The sequence below is a fragment of the Colletotrichum higginsianum genome, chromosome 2 (assembly GCF_001672515.1).
Source record: "Colletotrichum higginsianum IMI 349063 chromosome 2, whole genome shotgun sequence".
Lineage (NCBI taxonomy): Eukaryota > Fungi > Ascomycota > Sordariomycetes > Glomerellales > Glomerellaceae > Colletotrichum > Colletotrichum higginsianum.
The window spans coordinates 3,625,510-3,650,259 of record NC_030955.1 but is presented as its reverse complement, the minus strand read 5'-3'; the positions used below and the strand labels follow the sequence as shown (position 1 = coordinate 3,650,259).

Below are 24,750 nucleotides of genomic sequence, written 5' to 3'. Positions count from 1 at the left end.
CTCCAAAGCAAGATATACAGCTCCGGGGCCAGACAATCTCCCTGATCTCTTCCTCATGGCTTCGGGTTCTCGCCAGCTCCCGAATCCATACACCTCGCTGCCGCATATCAGATAGACCGAGACGAAATAGGACCTCTCATCTTGAACAAAGAAAGTCCGAGACATCGCTCTTCTTGCAGACTGCCATCAGATTCGCAGTGGTGCCAGCTCTCGTATGCAAACAATGCGTTAGAAAATCGGAAACCACACTCACGGACCCCCCCTTCCCGAAAGACAATCAAGAGAGTTCATTGTTCGTCATCCGGTGCTGCATCGAATATCGAGCAAACTTGCATGAAAGCTCGGCGCATGTCCTCGAAATCGCCCCTGATCTAACCGGGTCCGGAAGCCGGAAAACCGGGGGCGGGGGTCGAGCTTTCCTCGGCCGCGACCTCTTACGGCCGGGAAGCGTTGATGTCATGCATCATGAGCGCCATCTTGACACGCCCCCGAACCATCTGCAGCACGCGGTATGTGGATTCTGGCTTGACGGCCGATGTCAAAGGTCGGCGGAAGCGTCGAGGGCCAGGTTCCTCGGCCGCAGCTGCTCGAATAGATTCGAAAACAGAAAGAGAGGTTGACTGTGTCGTGTGCATGCACAAAGTGGGTGTGTGCCATGAATGCAGAAAAGACTGAAGTAAGCAACATCTGTTGTCTGTAGGCTCCCGCGGCCGAAAGGTTGGTTTGTGTCCCCTCGCTGGCCTTAAGGTGATAAAAAGGGGCTAATCTGATCATTGCGGATGGCGGCGCTGATGTAGGCTGACGCTGGTGGCGACATCTACTTCGATCGTCTGGATGACAAGAGCAGTCTTTCCCCCGTTATGTTGATGCGGGACACACATCACGGCCACCGTTTGCCTGATGATGCGAGAAACAGTGTCTTCTGGGTTGTTGTCTAATGGCCTCCAAGCGCTAGGAGCCGAGGGTAGGGGCAGAAAGGTTGTCGGTAAGGCATGCAACGCGTTTACAAGACATCCCCCCCTTCTCTCATGAATTCCGGCAGAGTCTATTGAAAGCCCACACGCATCCTTCCTTATCTCCCCCCTTGTTCTATGGGCCCGTTGTTGGCCGAGAGTACTCGGACGATGATGGGGAGATGGCGGAAGAGGCAGTCATGTGTCACATTTATTCATTTTCCTTCTACACTGCAGGGGGAAGGCCCAAGAGAATCAAGACGGGTATGTACGACGGCTTGCTACAAGTTTTGTATCGCAATTCAAGCTGCTTTTCGTTGCCCAAAACTGTGGAAAACGAAGTATGATACCAATCTCCAAGTCTTTCTTCGGAGGACTCCACATAGTCATTTATCCGAAAGTGACTGGTCGGAACATAGACATAGAGAATGGCCCATTATGGCCTCGGATTTTGAACGCATCACTCGGCTGAGCAGGTATTCATGTCATGGAGTCATTGCATGAGGTCATTGTGGTAAAGGGTCTGGGCCCTGCCTGTTGCCGATAAAGGATAGATCACGAACGACGGCAAGGACTTCTTTAGCTGGCAACCACAAAACCCTTTCGTTCATCGTAGACACATCCACGCCAAGGACATTGTAAGGCTACCGTGGCCTCCATTAAAGTGTCATTATTGTTTAATTACGGCCAACTCTATCCTCAGCACACCTTGGCTGTATGTAGGTGGAGTCCCTTGAGAGCCTAAAATCCTACAACCCATGCCGAAGCCCCTTCGACACTGAGACCAATCCATGTATACACACAAGGGCAGAAGAAAACAGACAAGAGCCAGAGAGCATGGTTGGTTATAGACTATAATCTGTCTGCAAAGTGCTTTATTAATCCGAATGAAAACATCAAAACGCAGCCTACTGCTGACTGGGGGTATAGAGTGAAAGCAAGAAAGTTGAAGGGCTGAGTTGACCGAGATCCTGGGCCCGAGCCTGGGTCTGGTAGGTCTCAGAAGTTAGCGACGACATTGGTGGTGCTGCGACAGCGCTGGAGACCGGGGTATGAGGTCGACAGGCGAAGTTGGGCGCAGCCGAAGCGCGATGCTGCACACTGTAGTGGCCGTTCATCTGGTCGATTGGAAAACGAGGTTGGGTAACGACTTGTTCCATGCCATCCACATAAGGAGGAGCCTGGCCCTGTGGTGAGACCTTCTAAGTCGTTGCGGCAGGCTCCTCCTTGTTTGCCTGCGGGTATGAGAGACCAGCGTTTTGTGCGACTCGCTTCCACGTCTCCAACTCCTTGTAGAGGCGTTCACACTCCTGCTTGAGCTTGTCGTTGGAGGCACTGAGCTCTGCTATAGCTTGCTCCGTAAGCAGCTTCTCCAGGGTCCACTTCTCAATGTTCTGCGTCTCATTCTCCTTGAGTTGGTTGATGAATGTGACGGCACGCTGGAGGATGGAGCCTTTGTTCTTCTCGCAGTTAGGAACAATCTTGGCCAGCTCATTGATGCCTTCATTAATGGTCTCGCGACGACGACGCTCCACTGTTTTCTGTCAGTCCACTTGTCTGTGAGTATAGTCTGCAAGATTACTTTACCTTCTTTGTGGTTGTCTTTGCGCATCTTGTGCCATTCCTCTGAACCGACATCCGGCTTCTTAGCGGGAGTGCCAGCAGATCCAGATGAATATCGGTGCTGGGGCTGTGGGGGCTGATGTTGCTGGTGCTGCTGGTGCTGCTGATGAGTTTGATGGGTTTGCTGGGGCTGAACAGACTGGACGCCATTAGTGGGTTGAGGTATAGTAGGAAGAGCCGGGAGTCCATCGGACGGGCTCAGATCAGCGTGGCCGAAGGTATGGTCTTGGCCATGGTTCGGCTCATCACTCGTCTGGGCAGCGAACTGCTCTTCCGTAGTAGGCGGGACGTGGAGAGTAGGATACATGGATCCCAAGGCAGCGGCAGCCGTGCTGGAGGCGTTGGCCGGGTCGGCAGCCTCTGAGTTTACGGCGGCGGCAGCTTGCTGAAGGGCGCTGAAGTCGGCCACGTTCACCCCATTAGCGGCGGCAGCGTGGGCAGCTTCGACGGCGTTCTCAATGAAGGCGGCGGTATCGGCATCCGAGAGTCCAGCGCTGGCTCGCTTCGCCCGGCCAGGGCTGTTCGACTCCGACATATCGTCGCGCTTCCGTTTTTGGCCTGGAGAGGGCGAGCCAGCCAGTTCAGAGAGGTCTGGGTGATCGGCCATGACATCCGTCATCGTTGCGGTGGCGGGGTTTGATGTTGGATCAGAAACTTTAGGTCAGAAGCGGAGCGTCGAACTGTGCCTTGAACAGTTTTCGATGCTTTGAATTGAGCACAAGTCAGAGCCACCAAGATGGATCGTGGGACTAGGAATATGGTTAGCATCATGAAGTATTGTTAACCAGCCCAGAGAGGGGCGGGGGGGATGCAGGACGAAGCAAGCCACGCAAGTGAGAGTAATGTGAAGAAAGTGCACTGCAAGCGAGGCTGGCGACACTGGATTCGCGTGGTGGACGATTAGAGCGCTTGCTCATGAGTATGTCCTCATGCCACACAGAAATTCCTGATGCATTGCTATTGGGTATGAGCGAGTCCATAGGTTGTCATGATAGCAAATACCATCCAAAGAGGCCTCACACTGCTCCGAGTGAGCGCATTTTGGTGTGTGAATGACCCAGGCGTACGTATCTGAGCAAAGACGATGTGTTTCCCTAGCAGAATTGTAGAAAAAAAAGTCATGTTGAATCGCTTGATCAGGGCTGACAGGCAGCGTCGCGATATGCGCTTGATGAAGGCAGCATTCCAGAAAATGGCGCAATCAGGAAAAGCATTGCTCAAGAATAACCCTGCCTTCCGTCGCGGTGCAGTGCGATTGAGATGAAAGACGGTAGGGCCGATGGGAAGATCGCCATAAAAATGGGACAGGTCGCATACCTTTAGATCATGTGCTTTGCGGCGTGGTCTGGGCGGTGAGTGTCAGATCACGGGTTTTGCTGGAGTTCACGTGTTCGGCGTGATCAAACTCGTGATATCGCGCGGCAGCGGGTAGCTGGGGGGGTCCTCGACGGATGGAGCCCGTCCAGTTATAAGCAGTCGATGGCTGAGTGGCGGAAGAAATCTCGAGAAAACGCGTCGAATTTTTTCACAAATGGCGAATCTTGAAGTTTGCGACAGCCTGTGCGAAGGCTTGCGTTTATTCTTATTACTTCCAGAGGATAAAACGGACTGGAAGAGGGCCGGTTGAGTTGGCTTGTCGGTTTGGGGGGAGCGACGGCGGGAAGCTCTGGTCACGCGGCGGAGGAAGAGGGTGAACACGTGCAAAGTGGGTGAGGCTGGAGATAAATACGCTGGAGGGTGAGGGAGGATCTTGGCCTGAGGCAGGCTACTAGAGAAGCCAATCAGAGACAAGAAAGCCACACCCATCGGCATCCGTCTTCTGTGGGTGTCTCCTTCCCCGAGTGCCCCGATCCAATCCGCGTTCTGCAGAGGGGCACCTGCCGCAACAGCACCCAGGCTGGAAATGCGCGTGCTTGCTTGTTGCTCCTTATCGATTGAAATGCGGTCGACATGGCTTTTGGTGTTAGCGAAGGACAATAATCCCAAGGAGCAGCAGGGGTAGCTTCCACCGGTCTGAGGAAATGGGCTTCTTCGGGTGCCTTAGCCTCAGCGACTCGAGCAGCTCTTTGTACCTTTGCAACTCGAAATGCCGAGCCTCACGAATCACCTGATGGCTCAGTGGGCTGCCAGCATGAATCACTTGACTGATGGACTGTGAGACATTCCACTTTGAAGCCAAGCACAACAGATACACCGGCTCCGTAGTAGTCTCCACCATTGCTAGCTGTCCCTGCCCTATCTCTTCCCCAAGCTCTCGCGTCGCATTTGCTTCGCACGACGAGTAAGTGACAGCGAGCTGGGACGAGGCAGGGAGCGCGTCAGGGTGGGGGGGGGGGGGAGGGTGCCTGTGGTGCGAGTTGTGGCTGGAGTATTATATAACCATGGTTAATCTGGACGTATGGTCTGTGCGTCAGAACAACCCAGTCTCTTTCTGTATCAGTGTTGGATTCGTCATTGTGGGGGTCAGGTCAGAGGACGCGCCGGGAGCAGTTGATAGCAAGCATGATACTATCAAAGGTCAACATGAACCTTTACTCAAGCAACCCCAGAGAATAGGACGGAGGATATGCTGGTTTTGGGTATCGTTTAGTACTTGCTAATTCCAATAAGCGATAACGGAGGTTCGTTTCTCCAACACATCTACGACGGAGCGACTCTGGCCCCGCCACATCGGGCCGCATACTGCAACTGCTGTTAGCGGCCGTATCAGTGCGCCTGTACTTCAACCAACCAACGACTATTCGAGGCAGCCTGACGAAGCCAATCTTGTACATTCAACCCCTTCTCCCTTGAGGACACACGCGCCGTGAAAGAGGACCGAGCCGTATTGTCAATCAATTGAAGCGTTCGACATTCGCCAATATGGGCGACCACGAGCACGCCACGATCAAGCACCAGGACCATCTCCTCCTCGTATGTTGCTGCGTCACAAGCTAACTCTGAATCCACCAGCACTGACTTCCATTCCAACCGATAGGACCAACCCCTCCTCCGCCTTCCGTACGAGCTCCTCCGCAAAAACTTCCGGTCTGCCCACTTCACCGTCGAAAAGGACTCGACCGCCATCAAGTCCCTTCTCAAGGAGACCGCCACGGCCTCGGTCAACAGCCGCGCATCACCCGACGATGTCATCCGCAACCTCGATGCCATGATCGCCCGCATGCGCGGCGTCAAGCGCAAGCTCACCGCCCACGCCGACGAGGAGGCCCGCCTCACCCGCCAGGCCGGTGCTCGCATCTCGCACCTTGGCGACCTATACAACATGCACTCGGTCGACGACGTCAAGTACGAGGCCTGGAGCCGCGCCCGTCTCGATCGCTTGCTTGTCGACTACTTGCTTCGGCATGGCTACAACGAAAGCGCCCAAGCACTTACCGCCGAGCGAAACATGGATGATCTTGTTGACGTCGAGACCTTTGTGTATATGAGCCGCATTCAGGAGTCACTCAGGCGTGGGAGCGTCGTTGAGGCGTTGGCCTGGTGCCAGGACAACAAGAAGGAGCTTCGCAAGATGGATGTACGCATTCCCATTCGCCCAATTCTCTGAGTTGAGACTGACTCTACTTTGGACAGAGCAATCTCGAGTTCATGCTCCGTTTCCAGCAGTACATCGAGCTCGTTCGCACCCAATCCCAACCGAAACTGCTCGAAGCCATCGCCCACGCCAAGAAGTATCTTGTCCCGTTCAAGGCAACGTATCCCGACGAGCTTCGCAAGGCCTTCGGTCTCCTTGCCTACCCTCCCACCGCTGCAAACGCCGTTTACTCCGATCTCTATAGTTCAGACCGCTGGGACGCGCTTGCCGACCTCTTCACCAGCACCCACAACAACCTTCTCGCTCTCCCCTCATACCCTCTTCTGCACATAGCCCTCTCATCAGGTCTCTCTGCCCTCAAGACCCCGGCTTGCCACTCTTTAAACTCGTCACACGTCGCTGCGGATGCCAACACTGCAACCAATGCATCCGCCACCGCGGGCACGCAGTCCGTCTGCCCAATCTGCTCGACGGAACTCAACGATCTCGCCCGCAACGTTCCATACGCGCATCACACCAAGAGCTACGTCGAGCACGACCTGTTGCTGTTGCCGAACAGTCGGGCTTACGGCAAAGAGCGTCTTGAGGAGTACGCCAAAAAGTCGGGCTTGCCGCCGGACCAGGTCAAAGATTTGCGTACCGGCGAGGTCTACTCCATGGACAAGCTCAAGAAGGTCTTCATTACATGATTTTGCTGCAGATCTATTTGCGTACTAGTCCGCCGTCAAGACTCAAAGTTTGTCTTGTTGCCGTCTCTTGCAGGGATTATTACACGTCGAATGGTTAGTGTTGCTTTATGATGGCGTTTGCTAAGGTTTATGAAGTTTTCGGGCGCAGCACGGGTATAGGGAATAAAGGCATCAGGGACACACGACTCCTCCACATACAGTTCACGTTTATAGCAGAGAAGCAGAAGCAATCAAAACGACAATTGTGAGATTACTCTGGGAATCTGTTTTTCTACTATGAATGCCGTTCTACCTGCCTCCATATTTCGCACCCATCGAATGGCAGGTTCGGAGCTTGGAGGAAGCCATAGAGGCATTCCGCCTGGCGGCGATTCTGACGCCCCGCAAGTGCTGTACCTTGGCATAGGACAAGAAGAGCATGGCAGGTCAACAATTGAGGCCGAGAAACTAGGTAGTAACCAAGCAGGTTCACAATCCGTTCTATAACTCCCCTGGACCCCTACACGAGGGCCTTCTGTTCCCAAGGCACCGGCGCCCACCTCGCTTTGTCTCGTCGACATTTTGTCCATTGCCGACGAGTCCCAAGTCTCCTAGAAAAGAGCACCGAGGCAGTGACGGCTGCCCCGTGTTCGTCATCACATGGAATCTCTGGCCCTGACGCTTTCCCATCCTAACGCTTTTATATCTGGTATCCCTCCATTTGAATCCTCCGCGCAGGCGTGGGTACATTTTCGATGTGGTGGGCTCGTCTGTCCCAGCTGGAGGAAAGCCCCGCTGGCGGGGTGTATGTAGCCTATGCGGATGCGGACCACTCGTTGTAATGGCCCATAGCTGACAACAGTCCTGACCCTCTATGGGCCCCTTAGCTGATATTGGGGTCTACTTCCATAATCTGGGCGGCTGGACAGGGTGTGTGCTATGTCTCGCTGTATCATGTGACTGTAAGTTGGCGATAACTCGTGAGCAATTGCAAGCTGTTCACTAAAGAGCCGAATGTGGCTAAAGGGCCATGTGCTTTTCCTCGCCGGTTTCACAACGGCGCCTGTCAGTTGTGAGAGTAATTAGATCTTCAAACATGAGCCTTGGGCTGCTTTTCAGGGTACAGGAGAGAGAAGGGACTTCTGCAAAGCCTCTGGGTTAGGAGAGGGCATCGTTATGGCTGGCGGCAATCACTGTTTGCTGGGCGATGTGCTTTGAACGGTTCATTTCTTGATGTATTTGTTCAGGGAACCGGGTATATCTGGTACACATAAGAAGAAGTAGGAGACATTACATCATATCGTTCGATTAACGACGCTTCCCCAGCACCAAAGCAAGAAAGAAAGGCCCATCATGCCCCCATAATCGTGTGCCCCAAGTCTATGTACACCGAAACACCTATTTGCAAAATAAAAATAAAACCCCTTCTAAATGAGAAACCCCGTCTATACATGTTCTATGATAAAATGGGTGGGGTTTTCTTTGATTAAAGAAGGGGGGAAAGGTGGTGTGAAATTGGAAGGAGTCCGTTGGGGTTTAAAAGGTAAACTTCATCAAGGCTGGGTTCAGGAGCACCGGCAGCGCAAAGTGCGAGACGATAGAAACGCACAGGGGGAAGATGGTTGCGAAGGTTGAGATCTGCCAAAGGGGAGGGAAGACGTAAATCCCGCAGATGATGAGGGCCGTCACGCCAAAGGTGTAGATGAAGGTGCCCGCGAAGTTCTTGATGATCTTGGGGATCTCCTCGATGAAGTTGCAGCGCTCGACTTCCTTGGACGTAGCACCCCACTGAATGTTGATCTCGAAAAAGTGACAGAGCAACGCCTTGGAGACGTGCAACGAGATGCCGCCAAGGAAGATGGAGAAGACCGGCATCCACTTGAAGTTGTTCCAAACTGTGAAATAACAGAGATTAGCAAGTGGCCAGTATTGAAAAGGGTCAAAAGTGTCGAGGGTGGCGAGACTCACGAGCTCCGATGAGGGACTGATGGCCCAGTCTGTACCGAAGCACAGCCAGGGCGATGTTGCCGCAGAGCGGGAACACGATGATGATGGAGAAGTAAGTGGCGAACGAATCGAGATAGTACTTGTCATACACGCCATTGAACCATCCAGTGATAAAGTAGTTGGCCAAGGTCAGGATCCACGAGGCTCCGATGGCGTAGTAGGTGCCGATGTAGGACAAGATGGTCAACTTTCTGAAGAAAGCAATGTTGGAGGTCAAGAAGCGTCTAAAGAGTGGCGTGAAAGGGCCGCGAGTAAACCAGAAGCGGAAGGGATGGAAGAGCAGCTCATTACAGCCGTAGGCGTACTTCTCCCAGCGGGCCAGCTCGTCATAGACAGTCAAGGACACGCCCTCCTGGAAGCCGTCACCTGTGTATGCGCCGTATCTGATGGTGTAACCTGCCGTCTGGAGACGCAGAGCCATGTCGAAATCCTCGGATACGTGGGACTCGGACCAGAATTTCTCGTAGCCGTCCTCATGGTCCATGTAAGAAGCGGCGTCCTGGATGGCGGACCAGCGGAGCACGGCATTGTGACCGACGAAGGGTGAGATATCGCCATTGGCGACGTTGAAGGTGATCATGGTGTAAATCATCTCTGTAAACCACGTGACGCTGTGAAGCACGTTAGAATGAGACCCCTTCAAGTCGAGAATAGAGCAACTTACGCCTTCTCGAAGAACGAGTCAGAGACATTCATGACACCTGAGGTGTACTGAAGGATGGCGACCTCGGGGGAGGCCTCCATTTCGCTAACAGCATCCAGCAGGCAGTCGCGAGGAACACGAGTGTCGGAGTCGATCAGAAGAATGTAGTCGCCAATGCGAATGTTGCCACCGGCCCAGGTCCGGCCTTCGGACTCATCAATGACCTGCGATAAGGCCTGGTCGTAGACCTTGTCTTCGCTTTCTTGGTTCCAGCTGCTGCCACGGTTTATCTGTTTGAGCTTATCCTCAAGCTTGTTGCTCGTCATCAGGGCGTAGTTCATGTTGGATGCCTTTTTGAATCTGCCTCTGCGAAGGAAGGGCCTCTCGGCGGGGTCCTCGGGCTTCGGGTTGTGGCCAGGGCGGGAAACCCATCCCATGAGGTGCTCGTCATAGAACTCTCTGCGGGCCGCAGCTTCTTCGGCGTCTAGTAGCTGCATACCGTCGTCGTTGACCAAGATATTGGCGGTACCGCCCTGCATCTCGTAGGTCGAAATCGCGGCTTTGAGTGACAGGACTGTTGGCTTGATGACTGCGTTCAAACCTTCTTTGTAAACGGGCATCTGGATGGTGACATGGGGGAGCTGTTCTCGGTAAGGGCTGAGCCGCCGGGGAGGCTTGCCAGAATAGTTGGAAGAGTTGGAGTGGATGGAGGAGATAGGACCAAAAATCTGAAAGATGATTCCAGAAATGGAGATGAAAAAGAACTAAGGCACGTGTCAGCCAACAGCCATCCAGGACTTCCGTCTCGGCCGACTCACCAGACTGATAAATAGGGTGATAGGGGACACTGCCAACAACGCCAACCGCGTGTAGCTGCCATCTACTGCTGTTTGCAGAGCCAGGCTTCGGTAACCGAGACCCAAGCACGTCATGCTGAGACTGATCGCTAATGCCACGAGGGCAGAGCTTATCACCCGCGTTGGCCGTGCTTCTGCTCCGAGTGCCTCTTCGATAGCCGACGGAGAGAGCTCCTCAACGTTTACTCCGGCTTGCTTCTCGTTCTTCTCTTCACTCTCTTCCTCATCAATGGGATCACTTCGCCAGATGTGGGCAATGATCATCTGCTGGAGGTTTTCAGCACGATCGTGGAGTTTGTTCGCGTCGTCGTCCCAGACAGTTAAAAGGGGAGGGTCGAGGATGAAGGCTGCGAAATGATGCTTCTGGCATCTAGGCAGGTCGGTCATCCTTGGGAGAACCTGCAGCTGCAAACCCCCGGAAAGAGGGATCGAGGCCATGGCCTCCCCAGTGTTTAAGATACCGTGAATGATGGACTGGATCACGGGGGTGTTGACAGTCATGGCGCACTAAATCGTTCAGAATTCGATCGTGAATGTGGGATTTCTGGATTTACTTACGCTCACGTTAAGCTGGCTGACCATGTCGAAGAATCCATTCGGGATAGTCGACAGCTGAGGTGGGGCGCAGACGTAGTCGTTGCGGCCCTTTTTGAGAACACAACCTTCACCGAGGTTCCAGGCCGAAGCGTACATCTTTCTGAGCTGGTCCTGGTACAAGCTGTGTACCGTGACATCCGCTCTTAGATCATGGATGCTGCTGGCATGCTTGTCTCTCATTCCTGCCGTGAGCGCCAGGCTCACCGTCGACTGTCGGGCGGATGCTTTAACGCTATGGCTTCGGTAGGGAGCTGGCTTTTCGGAAGGCTGCATTCTCGATCCCGTGGTCGTTGGTTGAAGGGCATTGGGCTTCGATGCTTCGTTCGCCGCCTGGCCCGGCGCCTGGGCAGGCGTGAAGTAGGACTTGAAGGCCTTCATTTTGGGGAAGTTGTTAAATGAACAAACCACAAGTTGGCCAAACCACTTCCAGCCTTGAGACGAAGAGGGTAGGTTTGCGAGTACTGTAAGCGAGCGTGATACTGGTAAAAGGAATCATCCACGAAGGGGACGGGACATTGAACCAAGTTATGTGTTACGGGGTCATGCCAGAGACTCTGCAAGCGCCGAGGACCATCGACTTTAGGACAAAGGTCAAGTCAAGCCGCATACACGGGGGCCCCGGGAGCTGAGAGCAATATTGCCTGGCCTAATTGGCCGCGCCCAAAACGATATGGGCAGCCATGGGCGCTTCCGCCGCGGCAATGGGAGGCCGTGGTCAAGGATGGTACGGGGGACAAACAACGGCTGGCCTCGCAATCACTCAAGACCGCCGCACGAACTTAGGTTCCACCGGCGCAAGTCGTCCGCTCCAAACGGACTATTACCTTAGCTGGGACTGGTGACAAGCGGCATTGTTCCTGGTCCCGTACTTGGCTTGTTGGCGCCACCCATGCGTTGGGTATCCAGGAAATGGGTGGACAAGGTACAAAGAAGGGAAGAAGCTTTCACCCATCGTGAGGCGGTAGCGTTGGTCGGAGGCAACAAAGGAGAGTCGAGGCCTTATCGCGCGAGCGATGTCTCCCCAAGCGTTGCATAGCCAAGCCGTTAGACCGAAAAGAAACCATGACAACCCTGCAAAACCAGAAGCATACTATATGTAGCTCATCGGCGTCCCCCTGGTGGTCAGACACCGTCGGAGGGTGTTGCCATCGTCATGATGCCGACTTCCATGGGTTGGCAGGGCGCCACGGAAGGGTCGTGGAAGACTGCTCGCTAAATCCAAACATCGAAACAGGACAAACGTAAACCACACCGCGCTCATCTGCTAGAACGCCCGGGAATTCCAGTCTGACCCGGTACATAGGCAGAAGACAGTGGGGAGGTGCTCAACGTCTCTGAGGAGTGAGACCCAGTAGTGTGCCAGCATTACACAAATACACGAGGCAAAATAAGGGACTCTTATGAGCCTAGCTCAGGAACCGAGAGTGCCGTTTGACTTAATACGGCCAAGGTCGGCCACGCGCTTCTGAGACTCCAGGATATACGGACACTCTGAGAGCAAAGAAGTACAAGGGCGACTAGTAGATATCAACAACCGAGAGAGGAATAGGCCGGCCATCTCTCCTTCCCGTTCCGAGCATAGACTTGCCGCGAATCAAGCCTTCGAGAGGCCCTAGGCAACTGAAAACTTCCGCTCGTTGGCGTGGCTTGAGCCGGTCAGCTTGGATACAAACGCTAAAATTGGCACACCGTAAGCTGCAGGACTGTTGTCCTCAGGGGTCTAGCCACTTTCATCCCAGGTCCCTGGCGACGGCGAGAACTGGCAGGATCGATCTTCCAAGGTCTTGGTAATGTTTACCCGTTGATCACTTGATTTATGTGGGTAAATACTCTGGGGCCTGTGACGATATCACACCTTCAATGGATGCCAGGAGCCTCCGGGCCGAGGGTATCTCGACGATCCGTTGGCTTTAGGTTTGTCGGGTGGGGAGAGGCTCGTACAACATAGATCACCCACCCTAGTGTTGCGTTTCCACCTCAAAACAAAGCACTTGCCTGTCGAGAATGCCGAAGAGTTCGTTCTGGATCCGAAGAACGAAGTTGGGGGTCCTTCGCTCGGCACTAACTGTGACGAGGATAGTGCGCGGGGAAAGACAACCAAGAATGATGACCAGGTGTCGACTGAAGTCTGAAGCGCAAGCTGCATCGTGGAATCCATCGCCAAGGTAGATAGGCATGTATTCGCATACATGTGCCCAATGGGGGTCGTTCGCCGGTGGTGCATACCCGAGAAGACACAGATATTCAATATTCCCATGCCGGGTTTTGACAAAGACACGATGGTGGCGGTCTCATGGTTGAACTCGTCTGAGAGCCATACGCACAGGGCTTGCCGACTGAGGGGAGTTCGGGCGCGAGACGGAAGGCTTGCCGTCATCCCTAGAGGTGGTGTGGGTTCGGGCGAAGAACGATGGGATGAGGCGAAGCTAGATTGGTTTACGAGAGTGTGCTGGCGGTGAGGTGGCTTATTGAATCTCTGACACGGCTTTGGCTATCTCCTGCGCGGCCGATGCAGCTCTCTGTTTTCCGAACGTGCTATCACGAACGTGTAGTTGTTTGTGAGTGGGTGGCCGTTTGGCTGCTGTCGGTCGTGCAGCGGTGGCGGAGAGAAGAGCCACTATGACGAAAAAGAAAGCAGCAGGACAAAAGTGAGTGTGGGAGAAGGAGAAGGAGACGAGGATGGGAAAGGTCGAGCCTCGAGGGCACCCAGAAGGTGCTGATGCAGACCCTACCATCAGATGCAGCAGTCACAGACGGCGGCAGATCCCAGGCGGCGCCACCGAATGCGGTTAGACAATGTCTTTGTTGCTTGCTTCCAGGATCCGCGGCATCCTGCCTGCCTGCCCCAGTCGCTCCCGCTTGTGCCTTGCACCTGATAGGGCCACTGTTCACAGGCCCGGCCACTGGAATTCAGCACGGTAGACAATCCGCACGTACAAACAGCCAGCGGATCCGTACAATCGCCTATCAGATCAGCTTCAACCCCACCAGCCGCCTGGGTGCATAGTACCTATGCATATAGGATGCTGCTCTTATAGTTGCATGGATCTAATTCACTTGGTCGGGGTTAACCGCCCGGCTCGCATCTTGGTTCTTGATTACCTTGCAGTGGTACAAGCATTTCAGCTCCTGCCTCCTGTCCTCTATCTGCATCTGTATCCGTACTCGCTCGTCAATCCCGTCTTGTGTCACAACAATCGAATACCAACCCCCTTTCCCGACACACGGCTCCCGCTGCTGTATGCTACGCTGCGGAAACCATGCCACCGCATGCCACTGCCCTGCTTTCCGGCCATCGTGCTCGAATCCGATACGTCGAGAGCTCGTCTTCCGCCCTCATGGGATACTGCACAGAGAATATTGGACCGAAGCTCCCGTCGCGTCAAAAGTCTCCCTGATAGTGGCGCTTTCTCGGCCCTTTGATTGCCCCTGCTCTCCTCCAGAGACCCAGCTGCGCAGCGTCACATCTTGACGACTTGCCTTCCGGGCTACTGGCCTACTGCAGTCGTTGCGCCATTTCGGCCTTCTGATACGCTAGCGAGGCTACGCTGCCTAGGGGATATGCGTCGGCAGCCCCAACAAAGAATGACAATGGGGTTTTTCTTGCATGCTGTCGTTGTTGAAAGAAACCGCAACTGTTGGCTTTCCAGTCCAAGGCCGCCTAGCCTGTGTTTCTCTGTCCTGGCTCCGGCTTTGCTGTGCCCGCGTCTATTCGCCCACTTGACTTGATAAGACGCTAAGCTTCTGAGTCAGCAAAGCGTCCTGTCGACCCGACCTCGATCAGCTGTCAACCATGCATCTTGGCAATCGGAGGCATTTCTGTCGTCCAGCAAGTTCTGTCAATCACAGTCGGGTCTCGCCTCTCAGCTATCACGGCATCCAATGGCAGTCACCTATCCATCCCATCTGCTTGACGACATCAAATGGCAACCTGCAAAGCCGCCAAGCTGCCAGCTGCGTTGTCAATCAACTTCAGCTCGCACCAGACTTGTCCCGTTCGGCAACCCCTGAGCCTGCGCAGATCTTGTTTCCCACTATTGCCCTCCCGCATACAATTGCCCGACACACCTTGTCGCCAGCTCATAATCAAGCCAATCCTTTGCTTCCCCCGCCCGCTATCGCCGACATCATGGACATGGTCCTATGGCGAGCTGGATTGCTATACGGATGCAGCGAAGCAACGACACACCGGAACACTGCAGGGGTTTCAGCCCTCAGCTCTGCTCTCGCGAACAGGCATCAGACCTCGCGGGTTTGCTACTGCTGCACTCCGGTCCGTATCTGAAAGGTCAAGGCTGGGCACGCGGCATCTCACAGAGCTGAGGCCGACATCTAGACCATCAGAAGAATCTTGGAAAGCAACGGGTTCTCCGCCATTAGACAGTAGTCCCTTCTCGTTACAACCAAGACCCACGCAGGATTGCCACTCTTGAGAAGAGATTTGCGGGCACGCTGCTACGGGTTAACGGCACCTCCGCATCTTGAAAGAATTCCCGCCCAACACTACGCTACGCGTACGTGGGAGCGACGTTTCGTGCGAAGCCGAGCGTTTCTCTTGTCCCCATGTGGGCGGAGAAAATACGATTACGCTAAACGACCTGGCGCTTAGACGAGCTGCCGTCGAGCTGCAACCCGTAAGCTAGGCACTCTCTTTCCGGGGCCGACTGGTCTGGATCGTCACCGACACATCATGGTGTCGAGCAACACCACAAGGACGCTGGCCGAAGCAAGCTCTGTCCTACATTGATCCACCTCCTCGCCGTGCAGGAACTTATAATTGGGTGTCATCATTCTCCCAATCTAGTATGCCGCGCGAGAAAGATAACGAAAACGGGCTTGCTCACCATGGCTATCGACAGCAACATGCTGGTGATAGGTGTTTTGTCAAAGCCCCTCTCTAACCTGCATGCGTCTTCGACTAAAACGGACTCTTCGCAGGCAGGCGTGTCAGCACCAAACTCCGTGTTGAGAACATGAACCCGTTTGCGAAAAGAAAAAAGGGCTCACCGTCCACGCTCTCGCCAGCAGGGAAAATGACCGACCAGGCTTGGTTTCCGCGACGAAGGAGCGTCAGGAGGATCAAATTTCCCCCTGGGAGGTAAGAAAAGCCTCTTTTGTGTGCCAAGGCTTCAGGTCTCAGCCATCCACGAGATTGGCGCGGGCTCGGACCTCTGCCACGCGCTGAGAACATGCGCTATCGACATTCGGAGTCCACCCCTCAATCAAAAGCTGCAAATGAAATCTGTCCGTCGGATGAGCCCTACGACAAGAATAAGCGGTTCACCCCGTGCAAAGATCTCACCCGTGGCCGTGGAACCTCCATCGCGAGAACATCAGACCAGGATTCATCAAGACCATCCTTGGGCTACTTGGTGAAGAACTCCCGTCTCGCTTTTGACTCTTCTCTGTCTCACTTCTCCGGATTCCAGCCTTGCTATCATGAAAGTCCCACGTGGTCGCCTGGTGAGACAGTCACTCGGGTTGCTGGCGTGGTTCCAACTCCCTCAGCGATTCCTATCGATCTTTGTCACAATCATTCAAAACCTGCTAGGTGGCAGTCTTTGTCTCGTGGAAGACTCTCGGAGACGATTATTCGAGTGAGAGAAAAGGGCACTCAATATTGGTTTTGGTTCTTCGGTATATATCTATATATACACACACACGAAAAGGGCCAGCCAGTCTCTCTCTGAACTAAACTCTCAACTACAAGGCGTTTGCAAGCATGAAACCATCCCCTACTTCGTCAGAGCAATTTTCTTCATTTCCTCAAAGTTAGGAAGACCCAACCCCGTCACAGGATCCCATCCTTGAGTGCCGTTCCATGACGCGAAGGGAATGACGCCAGCACCTTGCAAAGGCTTTTTCGACTGCAAATCGATACCGCCGCATCCCTTGGCGACACCAGTGCTGACGTCCGTCAGTCCCTTGAGGCCTCTCTTGTAAAGCCAGGGGTTCAAAAAGCCCATGGTCGGCTGCCCGGTTCTGATTCTGGCATCGTTGAGAAGCCCAACCAAGCCAGCAACCAATGGAGCGGAAGCCGAAGTGCCTCCAGTACCAATGAGCTTGTTGGCGACGACGATGGGGAACGCAGGGCCGGCAGAGTGTGCCGCGATATCCGGGAAGCCTCGTCCGCTAAAGTTGGCGAACGGCTGATAATACGCCTTCGTCTCAGGCGAAATTCCGGTCTGCAGATACTGGTTCACGGCCGCCTCCTGGTACCATGCCTGCTTGAAGTAGTTGCTGAAGCCACTGCCTGACGCGATCCAGGTGGTCTCAGGGCCGAAGGCCTGCGTCCCGCCCACGGAGGTGATGTACGGGCACGTGGAGGGGAACTGAGGCGTGAACTGGAGAGCGTTGCTTCCGTCGTTGGCGCGGCATGGTGCGCCGACACCTGTGTCGCCGCTGGATCCGAGAACGCTGACGCCGCGCAGGCCCATCATGCCGATGAGGTTGCACACGCGCGTGGCATACTCGATGGGGACGGTCTGCTCGTCGTCGCCGTACGATATGGAGATCACCTGCGGGATCTGGGCGTTCTCTTGCGTCATCATAAATTGGTAAAACTCGAGGAACGGCTCGTTCTGGTTTTCCGCCTGCGTCGGCGTGCGCAGGTTGGGAATCAGGGGCCCCTTGCCGCCGGTGAGGTACTGCGTGATCGGGAGGGTCTTGACCGTGGCCGCCATAACCTGGGAGTCGAGGTTCGCCTCAGTCACTTCGCCCGCAGGGTCCTGGTGGTCCTGTCCGCCGTTGACGAGGACGCTGGTGAACTTCTGCTCCGGCAGATTGAACCTGGTGAGGAAGGGTGTGAGGTCGTCCTGGCGCGCAGACTGGTTGAGGAAACTGGCGAAGCCGACACGGCTCCCCGCGGCGGGGTCGGCCTGGTAGGCGCCGTAGTTGTAAGCCAGCTCGAAGCACGGCGGCGAGAATACCTTGGAGCAGTTGACCGTGGCGCCGGGCCCGGGAGGGGCTTGTCTGCCGGCGAGAGGTGCGAACATCGGCGGCAGCTCGGCGTTGGTGAAGGCTGGGTCTCCCTTGGTGCTTCCAAAGTAGGTCGTGGGCGTGACGAGCTCGACGTGCTCCGTCATGGGGTCAGGGACCGAGTACTCCTTGGTGCGCAGCTTCACGGCGCCCTGGACGTCGTAGTAGGCGAAGCTCGCGCCGAGCACCCTGTTGGCAGTGGCGATGTCGGTCGCGAAATTGACGAAGCGGCCACCGTCTGTGTACGAGACGTCGCTGACGTTCTCCTTGGCCAGCCAGGCCTGGATGGCGGCGACGGAGGCCTCGGCCGGCTTAAACATGTCGTTGACTTGGGCCGCCGTGAGGTACTTGCCGTAATTGGGGCTGTCCGGGTCCGAGAGGTCTCGGAGCATGGGCTCCAGCTTTTCGATGTTCTGCAGCTTGATGCCAATCTGGAGGCTGATCTGCTGGTCGTCGGCGGCCATGTTCAACATCTGGACGCCCTGGGCGAGGCTCGCCGCTCTGGACATGAGGCGAGCGTCGATGAAGGGGAAGACGGCCGCCAGAGCGAGGAGGGTCTTGAGGAAAGCCATGATGTCTCGATCGTACGTCTTGTGCTGCTCGGGACTCGGATTAGAATGGAGATGTTACCGGGCACAAGCCGTTCGTGTGTCCCGCAGCGGTCCAAACGTAACTAGTACGTGAGAGAAATCCAGTTAGCCCAGCTATGAACAAAAATACGAGAAGAGAAGCACATGCTGTGTGAAGAGGGTATCGGTTGGGATGGGAAAAGGTGACCGAGTCAAAATAAGAGAAGATTGGCCATGTGGGCGCACTCGTCTTCTGGTCATAACACTTCGAACGGGCATCACAAGGTTTCCCTTTTCCGCACAGGAAAGAAATTGAGTTGCTCTCGATCAACTCAATTCCATGCTGGGACAAGTGCGATATTCCAGACGACACTCGTCGTACCTTTCGCAGCGTAGCGGCGGTCTCCGTCCCAAGATGGGTCGCGTTTTGGCCCGTACATGTACAGGTACGCAGATGAAAAGACTCGAGGGTTACAAGATTCCAAACGATGTGAGTCTGCGCGTCTGCACGTTTCAACGCTTGAACCCTGCCCACACCTTACCGCAACTTACCGAGGAGGGGATGGAAGAGGGAAGCAGAAACGCCGAGGCCTCTTTCGGTGAGCAATGCCGGTTTGTCCTGACCACATCTTCCTTGTTCTCCAGACCATCGTACACCTCTCTAGCATTTGGCAAGTAAGCTTGAAGAACAGCTCGAGGTCTGATTGGCTGGTGAAACATTGCATTAAGCTAACTTTTCAGTTGCTGGAGAATGTATACTAAACACGGAGATCTCGTTGTCGGCTTGCAGGCTTGCAAGCTTGATGCTGGGTAGCAGGGCAGCTCGAACAAGCATACTTGCACGGAAATGCCAATGGGAGTCTTCGAAGGCCTGGCCGGCGCGGTCACTATTTCCTCCATGACTCGTTGCATGCACAATGCCTCTTCCTTTACAGAGGGATTCATGCCTGGATCTTTGGAGGTACCAATAAGGTTCGCAAATTCTGAACAAAATCGTCGGTTGTTGATGTAACCTGCAACACACGGAAGGAAACAACGCCGATAAAAGTATGGTCGCATGGCTTGGCGAAACTGAGAGCCTGGATCGTCGGAACAGGAAACAAACATCCCTCGAATCATGCGTGGCCCAGGGCGGGCGGGGGAAGAACACCAGCCGTCGAGCTGGTATCGTAGATCCTGGGAGTACTGATCAGCACACACACACACACCTCTGATGTCCTTCATGATCAGTCCGACTCCGGCCCTCTCTATGCTCCATGCCTTGACTCGGCGACTTGTTCGTTCTTTAGTATCTGAGAAACAAGCAGTGATGTGCTGCTTGAGAAAAGCTACAAACTGTCTCGTCCCTCCAGCGCTGGTGAGGGCAACTCCCCAATGGAGGTGACACTATCGAGAGATACGAAAGAGAGCCGCGCTTGGTTTCAACGCCAGCCGCCTTGGATATCTCAATAGCCTTACACAGAAACATCAGCACGGAACCCGGTAACAAAGGTTCTGATTACTGGCACTCTCGGGGATTGAACCCAAGTAGAAAAGAACACATCATCCAGGACCTTTTTTCGTACATTGCCTTCCCACTCGGACCAGCTTCTGGCCGTCTTCCCGCAAAAACATCCCGTCCAGGGGTAGTGATTTGAAGGCTCGTCCCAACTTCCACAACATGAGGCCGTAGTAAAACACGACTGAAAGTTCTCCTGACCGCCGGATACTCTACGTCGAACCGAGGATTTTTGCTAGGGCGCCTTGAAACCGACACAGCACCACCACAGACGCCCGCGCTCTCTGCTACGACAGACCGTCTGTGCGTTTCGAAATCGTCGCCGTGGCGATGAATTCGAACTGGTCGACCGGGGGCACGTACGGCGCCATCGGCGGGATGGGGTGCGCCTTTGGAATGATGATATTAACCAGAGCCTTTCTCCCGTCGTAAGGCGGCTTGAGGAAGCTGTTTTCATTGTCGAACAAGATTAGAAACGTTGCCTCCTCGGGTGGGAAAGAGAGAAGTGGGGAGGGGTCTAACTCACCGCGTGTCGCTATACAAATGACTGACATAGAGTTCGAAGCTCGAGGCTGACCGAAACTCTGCCACCCTGAACTGGAACGTGTTGGATCCGCCGCTCCAGCAGAGAACGCCGGTGCTGGGGTAGTTGTTGTCCGGGCCATGATCCGGAGTGATGCCGTTCCACTGCCAAGCCGCGCCGCAGTGTGCGCCGTTGACGTCCACGACGCCTTCTGTGTTGGGGTCGTAGAGGTCGACTGACGGGTTCAGAGTCAGTGCTACTCGACACCGCCGCGGATAGCGCGAGGTTATAAGGTTTTCATCTGAGATGGTGTCTAGCTCACATTTTAGGGTACAGGTGTACAGCTCGTCTCCTCCTTTCTTGCGGCAGACGGATTCGAGGTTGCTGAGAGTCATGTTCAGCCATGGGTATTTGGACTGAGAAGCCTCTTGCGTTTCCGGAGTCGGCAGCGTCGTTGACAGGGGGGCAAGTGACAGAATATACATAAACGCCAGAAGTTTCATCTTCTTCGCTGTTCGGTGATTGTAGTGGCAGGGGGTTACGGAGTTGTGCTGGCTTAGACACGGGTCTAATCTGAGCTTGGAGTATGGATATATCAACCTAGTTCAGAACATTTAGGGCGAAGTATCTATTCGTGTGTCGTCTGGAGTTCTTTATACCTGTATCATGCAAGCACTTGAAAAGCTATGTCCGGCAATGAGGGCGCCAGCATGTCATCTGTCCGCGATGTCCTAGTCCGGCATGCCATCGAAGTAGCGCAGCATGCGGGCAACCGACGATGTGCCCATGCGGCCCGGTGCGATGAGCCGTGGTTGTGAGCGGTTATACGCCATTGCCGTCACTCATTTTACGATAAGCCAGCGGCGGCCGGACTAGGCCGGCAGCAAATTCAAGAGGGGGCCGGTATGGCGGGACCTGGACTCAGGAGAGCGTGGCCGCCAAGATGTCGGCCAGCGTTCCCCGGAGATTGTCGTCATACTGTGATCCATGTCTTTCGAGACGGGCGAAGTGAGTCTGGTGTGTCATACTGGGCGAAAAGGCCTTCAAGCTGGAGCCGCTCACATTGTTCCCCCGCCGCGTTGGAGAGAACTGGTCTATGCAGTCAACTCCCTTTCGAGGCTGCCCAAGTCAGGGCGACGAGAATCAACCAGCCAGATACACCGGCCGTTAAGACAGATGAAAGGTGAAACCACGGTCAAGGCCAAGCACGTAATACCGGTCAACACATCCCTGGTCCCTTCATCCGTGGGCACCACTGGCGGTCGTGTCATTTACTCCCTGGACACACGCGACTGATGGTATGCGCTGTGAAATCTAAAGAATCCAGAAGAAATCCAACCGGCGAAAGGGCTACATCTCTCACAGTGGATCATGCGATATCGGGCCAAGAGGGATTCGACCTGTCGATTTCAAGCCGCACAGCGGCTGGTCACAGACGAGTTCCTCAGTGCAACCGGGAACGGCAAATTGCCTGACTACCCTGCCGGTGCGACCATGCTGGGCCGGCAGAAGGCTTACCGTAATGAGATATGTTTGCTCAAAGCCGTTCGCTGCTCGTACTTCCTGAGCTGGGCCACACAGAAACACCGGTTCCCAGAAAGAAGCATATCCAGTTTCCTGGATTGCACCGGGTGGCATGATAACTGCAGCCATCCAGCTGACGATTCTGCGCCCTTGGACCGAAAAAGGTCAACAAGGAAGCCGAATCGGGTCGTGCTGGCCAAATGTGGATGTATGCTACGACCAGCCAAGGTCCACGGCTACCTCACATGTGGCTGGCTCATCATGGAGTACTACTGCTGGAGGGGGGCTTGGTTTTGGCTATGTCCATATACAGCTTGGTGGTTTCGTTTCAGGGAGTAAAGGGCAGCGGTCAGGCGGCGAGCAACTTCTCCTGGTAGCCAGTCATTCTGCGAGGCGAGTCGAGGCTCTGCAGCTGATGAGCGTGTTTATCGGTCTCCGAGGTGACCGTCGGACGCAGAAAAGCCGTCATAAACAAGGTGTCTGACTGGCTTGTCGGCCTCATTGCGACGCAGATTGTCATGTCTTACGATACTAAGTGTGATCGAACGTTGCTTCGAAGAGTGGCAAGAATCCACGCCGCTCTTGGGGAAAAGACCGGCAGCCCGGTGAATTAGACCGACCGTACTTCGAGCGGTCACGACAGATAACCCACCCAGCTGCTTCGTGAAACCAATTACTGAAATTACCTAGAGAGACGGCAAGACAACGAGAGCCCGTGTTGCCGGCCACAGAGAGGACATGGACATCGCTTTCCGGTTTCAATACCACTGACCACAAAGTCCAGGGGTCGGAGAACGTCGGCTTGGCTCCGGGTGTCATTCGTTTTGAAACTCTCCAGTGAGAGGAAAACAACGAACAGCATTTGGTGGTCGTGACGGAAATAACAGTGATTTAGGAACGTGTTTGACATAAATATTGAACACACATCTGTCAAGTAGAGGGAGATGGCCGGTGGTTGTTGACAGGCGTAATTCAAGCTGTTTGTGTTATCCGTGTTAAGGCAAGCATCCCGGTATGCTGACAATTGAAGGGACATGTCTTCCTTTAAAACCTGCCAGACTAAGTCCTTGAAAAAGCCTCCAGAGATCTCAATGCCAGCAGGATGCCAGTACAATAGTGTTTTCAGAAGTATTTCTGGTAGGAGGAAATCAGTAGCACTGTGGCTGAAAGCTAACAGAACCCAGGTAGGTTCAATTGCAGCAGAGGACAGACAGCAAAGCAATAGAAATCACAACATGTAGCGCAAACAAGTCCTGAGATCTAATCAAACAAAGGGGCGACAAGGAGGTGGAAGGACGAGAGATCCGGGCTGATGCTGTCAAGCTCAGTAACACTAACGAAGTTTGACCTTGTACGTTCATTCAGAAGTTGCCCCCTGTAACAATTGGCTCCAAGGCTTCGGGAAACATACAACCACACAGCATAATTGTTTAGATCTGGCGAAGAAAATTTACCACTGCCTGGGGCTGGTGTCGCACGGGCATTGAACTAGCTGGCTATCAAACACGCAGAGGAGAACAATTACAATTCTGTGATGCATATTCAATATAGCATCCGGCAGGAAAAGCAAAGAAGAGGGTGGAGCAAACCCCTTAAAAGCTATAACATATATAGGAGGGCAAATGATAGAGCCAGGTTCAAGCCATGGCCAAAGAGTCCGCCTTGTGGTTGTGTGGTGGGTGTTGCTTATCCCCTATGAGTCACTAATTTATACATAATAACTGTTTCTTCAAGGGACCAATATGCTAATCCGAGTCGTGAGGTGTTGGAAAGGGATGTTGTGGGAGCTTGAGCCTGTAGATCACAGACGTAAGCAGTCTGGCCTGTTGTCCGGAGACAACTATAGTAACACTGCAGGAAATCTTCATGCTAAGGATACAAAGCATATATGTAATCACTCTTTAAATATCACTGTTCTTTCTGCATTAAATTTCACTACTGATCAAGAATGCTAAAATGGAAAATATCGGTTATCAAAACTTTGCTTGGGTGTTGTTTAAACCATGAACCCTAAAACCGGCCAAATCTTACCCCAGAAGGAGGTCATCATGTGGGAGAGGGGACCACCGACCTAACAGCCAAGAGAGATACGGAACGAGTAAGTCTCGAGCTGCCCCTGCCTGCATACAGTGCCGTTGCCAGTATTCACTTGAAGATGAACCAGGACCCTTTTCTCAAGTCCTTCTCAGCATCTTCCTTTTCTCATCAACAACACAAGCAAGGGTAGCGCCGTTTAGCACCAGTAAAAAACAATTTTACAACTTCTCCACCACTATCAAGGAGTCTTACGGTTCATTCCATCTCTTTGGCTCTCTCCTGGCCGAGATCCGACGTGCGATGTGGATCGAGGCGCTGTCAGGTCAGAGAAGCCTTTTATCAAAGTCATAGAGCCGCACCGCGGTCGAGGAACCTGATGTTTTCAAATGGGACTTAGAGCCAGCCAACCATAGATAGCCGCGTGCAGCTGTGGCCTGATTCGAAGGTTACACGATTCTCAAAGAGGAGTTCACTGCCTAGCAGTTCCCAGCCGACACAGTGATCTCCGCATTTGGGCACACTCCGAAAACTTCGTCTTCCTCCTGGATGACTGCGAAAGCACGCGGGTCATGAGTCTCATGCTACCGCAAGTCCCTGGCTACACAGCTCAGATCGTCCGCATCACCCACGTCGCCATTGATCTCCGAGCCATATTCTGGCATGATGCCTTTTACACTATGTACCAGGTCCCCTACATCTGCCATAACATTCGGAAAAACTGTCCTTATTGATGAAGAC

At 54.0% G+C, this 24,750-nt stretch overlaps 5 protein-coding genes across 5 annotated transcripts; 1 reads left to right on the top strand and 4 right to left on the bottom strand.

Moving 5' to 3' along the window:
• Positions 1–2,155: 2,155 nt before the first annotated feature.
• CH63R_02806 (Helix-loop-helix DNA-binding domain-containing protein) lies at positions 2,156–3,195 on the bottom strand (the record flags this gene model as incomplete). Its single annotated transcript, XM_018297781.1, has 2 exons — positions 2,156–2,487; positions 2,541–3,195. The coding sequence occupies 2 exons, from the start codon at positions 3,193–3,195 to the stop codon at positions 2,156–2,158; spliced, it is 987 nt and encodes a 328-aa protein (XP_018162597.1).
• A 2,243-nt stretch (positions 3,196–5,438) lies between these two features.
• On the top strand, positions 5,439–6,800 carry CH63R_02805 (Negative regulation of gluconeogenesis; the record flags this gene model as incomplete). The annotated part of the gene is made up of 3 exons (XM_018297780.1): positions 5,439–5,489; positions 5,554–6,093; positions 6,150–6,800. 3 exons carry the CDS (start codon positions 5,439–5,441, stop codon positions 6,798–6,800), a joined length of 1,242 nt encoding a protein of 413 aa, XP_018162596.1.
• A 1,515-nt stretch (positions 6,801–8,315) lies between these two features.
• Positions 8,316–11,261, bottom strand: CH63R_02804 (Glycosyltransferase family 2 protein; the record flags this gene model as incomplete). Its single annotated transcript, XM_018297779.1, has 5 exons — positions 8,316–8,674; positions 8,748–9,397; positions 9,451–10,193; positions 10,248–10,793; positions 10,845–11,261. 5 exons carry the CDS (start codon positions 11,259–11,261, stop codon positions 8,316–8,318), a joined length of 2,715 nt encoding a protein of 904 aa, XP_018162595.1.
• Positions 11,262–16,618: 5,357 nt separating this feature from the next.
• CH63R_02803 (Pro-kumamolisin) lies at positions 16,619–18,433 on the bottom strand (the record flags this gene model as incomplete). Its single annotated transcript, XM_018297778.1, has 1 exon — positions 16,619–18,433. One exon carries the CDS (start codon positions 18,431–18,433, stop codon positions 16,619–16,621), a length of 1,815 nt encoding a protein of 604 aa, XP_018162594.1.
• Positions 18,434–20,215: 1,782 nt separating this feature from the next.
• Positions 20,216–20,846, bottom strand: CH63R_02802 (uncharacterized protein; the record flags this gene model as incomplete). Its single annotated transcript, XM_018297777.1, has 2 exons — positions 20,216–20,375; positions 20,455–20,846. The coding sequence occupies 2 exons, from the start codon at positions 20,844–20,846 to the stop codon at positions 20,216–20,218; spliced, it is 552 nt and encodes a 183-aa protein (XP_018162593.1).
• Between the last annotated feature and the right edge of the window lie 3,904 nt (positions 20,847–24,750).